At 40.6% G+C, this 4,457-nt stretch overlaps 1 protein-coding gene across 1 annotated transcript in view; it reads left to right on the plus strand.

Moving 5' to 3' along the window:
- LOC118322307 (cadherin-2-like) overlaps positions 1 to 4,457 on the plus strand; it is a gene marked incomplete in the record, with an annotated part of 82,098 nt that overhangs the window by 52,456 nt on the left and 25,185 nt on the right. The window contains 2 exon segments of the mRNA XM_035653955.1: positions 844 to 1,077; positions 2,344 to 2,577. Of these exon segments, the coding sequence (XP_035509848.1) occupies positions 844 to 1,077; positions 2,344 to 2,577 (468 nt within the window).

The raw sequence follows: 4,457 nt of genomic DNA on the forward strand, positions 1-4,457 counted from the left end.
TTAATAAAACCATTATTTAATTACCACTGTAATTAAATAATGGTTTTATTAATGGCCACAATGTTTTAGTACTGTTTAGTAATGTTTTGAGTGGTATTTTCAGACATGAATCACCAACACTTCCTGGAATCTTTTCTTCAGGAAATGCAAATATTTTAGTCTTAATCAAATGTTTCTTCAACAGGAGGAAATAGAGCATTTGTTGGGGACTATTTTCAGCTACAAATGAATCCATGTAAGGTGCTATAGTGAGTATTTAGGGCAGCTTAGTACATCATCCTCCCCAGAGGATGAACGCTTTTTATTTTGGACTCTGCAGTAGCTGCTGTGCCTCTCCCAGGCCAAAATATTAACTTTGTACACAGTATGCCTTGATGTAACAGTTGCCTGTTGCATTACATTAAATAACCCAAGGGAATAAACCTTTTTGGTTTTAATGACCCCTTCTCTACCACAATCCACAGGAGAAATTTTATTATGGGATGTAATGAGCAGCTTTTACCTAGGTTTTAGACTTGTACTTATTTTCTTAAGGCTAATAGAGGAAAACAATTTCTACCATGTTTATCTTTAGTAGCCAGTGATGTCGTGGGAGGGGAAATAGGCAGGAGATTTTGGTGTAAAAAAAGTCTTCCAATCATAGTTATAATTCACTCCGTTTAATATACCTGAACTGACTGATCTTTTATATCTTCAACCTACAGTTGAATCAGTTGTGACCCCTGCCCAGGGACTTATCATTGTAATTAGCTATATTGGGTGCAATAAATGTATTGTGCATAGTCGTTGCTAAAGTAGTAAATATAATAAAATGTTGAACATGTTTCCCCTCTGTGTGTCCAGGTATCCCACCTGCCAGCGGGACAGGAACTCTACAGATGTACCTGATGGACATAAACGACAATGCACCTCACGTGTTCCCCCCTGAGGTGGAAATGTGTGAAAAGCCAGATCCCAATGCCATCAACATCACAGCCAGTGACCCAGACCTGACCCCAAACGCTGGACCCTTCGCCTTCGAGCTGGCCAGTCGTCCAACAGACGTGCGCCGCAACTGGACACTGAGTCGCGTTAATGGTCAGTAGGCGATAATGTGTCTGATATATGTCATCATTCATTAATTCACTCTCATACCTTAAGTACCTGATTAAATGGAAGAATACAACAAAACTAGTTATTTACATAGTCACCCAATATCGAGTCCAAAAAGGCTTGATTGATCTCAGTATGTACTGTAACTCCAAGTCTCAGAGTAAATAGTTTCTTAAGTTGCACTTACTTACATAGACGGCTGTGAGTCAGAGGTAGAGCGGGTCGTCCACTAACCGGAAGGTTGGCGGTTCAATCCCCAGCTCCTATTGCTGCATGTCGAAGTGTCCTTGAGCAAGATACTGAACCCTAAATTGCTTCCTGTGTATCTGTGCATCGGTGTATGACTGTGTGTGAATGCTTAGTTTCCGTTCTGGTGAGCAGTTGGCATGGTATGAATCTGCGCGAATGGTGTACAGCGCATTGAGTGGTCGAAAAGACTAGAAAGGCACTATATAAGTACAGTCCATTTACCATTTACATACTACTATGTAATATGGTAAATGGACTGTGGGTTCAGTGTCTTGCTCAATATATATCCATACTTCGACATGGAGGAGCCGGGGATCGAACCAACAACACTCTGATTAGTGAGACTCTACCTCTGAGCCACAGGCTCCCTGTGATAGAGGACTCATTGTCTGAGACTAGACTGACCTCAAACTGATTAATCTTTGAAATAATTCGCAGAGGCCTGTGGACCAGTGGACATGTAACGGTGGTGACCAGCTTGCTGGTTCAATAACCTCAACTGGGCCGCTGTGACTGATACCACTGTGCCACTGTGTTTTGGTTGCCTTATTGAACATGCCAAGGTTGATTTAGTTCCTAGTATACTTCCAAATTTAAATAGGAAACTGTTTTCTCTACCTCTTTATTTTCCTCAGCACATTTCCATTTATAACACAAGAGAGAGAAATGATCCACTTTCTCCACTTAGATTAAAGCTACATAACATCGATAAATCTGGGTCTGGTTGCATTTTGTTTAGAAATAAACGTTTTATTCTACTCTCCACTTAAGTACTTTTGGAAGTACTTTATCTATTCAACCCTGGTGTAAGGTTTGGGTAAAGTTTCTATTTCCATTTCAATTTTCATTGGTATTTTAGTAAGAACCCCCAGCTACTCTAGCTGACCGCCATTAGAAGACTCTAGCAGTATTGGGCAGCTGTCGTGAGTGGTGAGAATTTAAAATGCTTGCCTATGTTTTAATTTCTCCATCTGTCTACCCTTCCATCTAATCATACTCTAGGTGAGTACGCCCAGCTTCGACTACGAATCCCCTCCCTGGCCAGCGGGATCTACGAGATTCCCATCATGATCACAGACTCTGGCAACCTGCCCATGTCCAACACGTCCTACCTGAGGGTCAAGGTCTGCCAGTGTGATCACCATGGAGACTGCGTGGACATGGAGCGGATCATTGCTGCAGGACTGGGCACCGGTGCCATCATCGCCATCCTCATCTGTATCATCATACTATTAGGTAAGCCTCCCACAAACACACACACATACACGTTGCTGTAGCATTTCGTAGATCTCAAAGAATACACAGACATTTGTGTTCCAATGAAGATGAGTTAGCAAAATTAGCATGCTAACACACTAAACAAAGATGAACATGGTTATATCTGCAAAACATTAGCATTTTAGTATTATCATTTTGAGCATGTTAACATGCTGATTTTTGCATTCAGCTCAAAGATTTCCTGATTTTGATTCCAAATAGCCCTACACAGGTTTTCAGCGTCAACACAACTGTTTCTGGACCTATTTTTAGCAATGTTGCTGTAGCGATTAACTTTGGTGTGTTGTCATGACTGGTTGAGCCGAGATATGAAAGCACAGCCAAAGTTGAAATAAACTTACATTGTTGTTTAACTTGATATTGTGCTCACATGGTTCCTAAATAAAGTTGTGTTCAATCGAATACACCACAAACTAATTGGTTTGTAATGAAGCTACCATGGTCTATGTCTGTTCTGTGCACGGAGGCAGCAAGGTATGCACACAAGGCACATAGGCCGGTAAGGGGGTTTGGGTTAGGGGTTTAATAGGGAGCAGCAAAGCTTTGTCTTAGGGCCCCTGACTACTTCAATTTGGCAATGGCCACATCTAGCACCATGGGAAGAAAAGGTATAATTTTACTCATCTATTATTTGCACTGGAAGGCAAAGAATGTATCACTTTTGTTCCATTTGTTGCTGCAACCAGCAGCTAGCATCAGTCACTGTGAGTGAAGCTCCTCTGCTAAAGCATAGGTTTACCATGGCAGAGATCCCAGGCTCTAATCCCAAGCGAGAGTGTCAAGCTGGTTGCAGTATTTCATGAATTATGTGCTTGTGAACAAGTAGCACTTCATGTGCTTGGACACTGTGCGTAGCCCTTTTGAGCTGCTTCCTCACCAAAATGCTACAAGGTGACAACAAGGGCTGAGACAAGGAACTCGGCTCTCACTGAGTGCTCTGCTGCAGCAATAATACATGATTATGAACAAGTAGTAATTCACTGGGATTTACTGCACTAGACATCAAAGTGCATCAGCAATGAACTTTGTTTAGCGGTCGAGAAGTGTTCAAATATGTGTGCAAATGCAATGATTGCACCACACTTTTAAAACGGATAAGATAGTGCTCTGACTCATGCCAACTCACCTGGTGATGTTTTTTTAGATCAAATCAAAGTTTGCTTTCGACAGTTAGAATAAAAGCACAATGGTCAACCAGGCTTTTTTGAAAACCAACCCAGAGTGAGAGCTTTGCAAGCTGTGATGGAAAAAGGATCAGAGCAACGGGCAGGATTTTGAACTAGAGAAGCCATAGTGAATTCTACAGTACTCTATTTTAATAACTTCCAATTTCATTGGAAATTGCAATGGCACCTCAAGTTGTACAATAAGAAATGTCTAAAGCATTGAAAAATCATTTTGATGGCTACTCTTGAGGACGAATGATCCAACAGTGCCTACAGAGGGCAAATGGAATGAAAGAAAAACAGTGCAGTAAGGGCTGCCGTCTGTTAGTATGGGGGGATTCTCATGTTTTCCAGTCAAAGTAGAATATTCATGTATTTGATTACTAAATTGTGATTTTAATTACTATTGTTGTTTAATTATTTGTTCTGCATTTCTAATTTTCCATGCATATGTTATACAGTGAGGGTAGCTAAACCACTTTACTCTTTAGGACTAGAGAAAAATAAATACAGTACAGACAAAAGTTAAAATTACATTTTAAATGGAAGGAGTGAATGGATAGGAGTTAAAGTGTTTTTTTATTTATTAATTTAAGGTCTGAATGAAGTCGAGGTGTCAATTGAAAGCTCCAGTGTGTAACATTTAGAAGGATCTATTGTCAGAAAGGGAAT

The sequence above is a fragment of the Morone saxatilis genome, unplaced genomic scaffold (assembly GCF_004916995.1).
Source record: "Morone saxatilis isolate NCDOM2014 unplaced genomic scaffold, NCSU_SB_2.0 Contig12, whole genome shotgun sequence".
In the NCBI taxonomy this organism is placed as follows: domain Eukaryota; kingdom Metazoa; phylum Chordata; class Actinopteri; family Moronidae; genus Morone; species Morone saxatilis.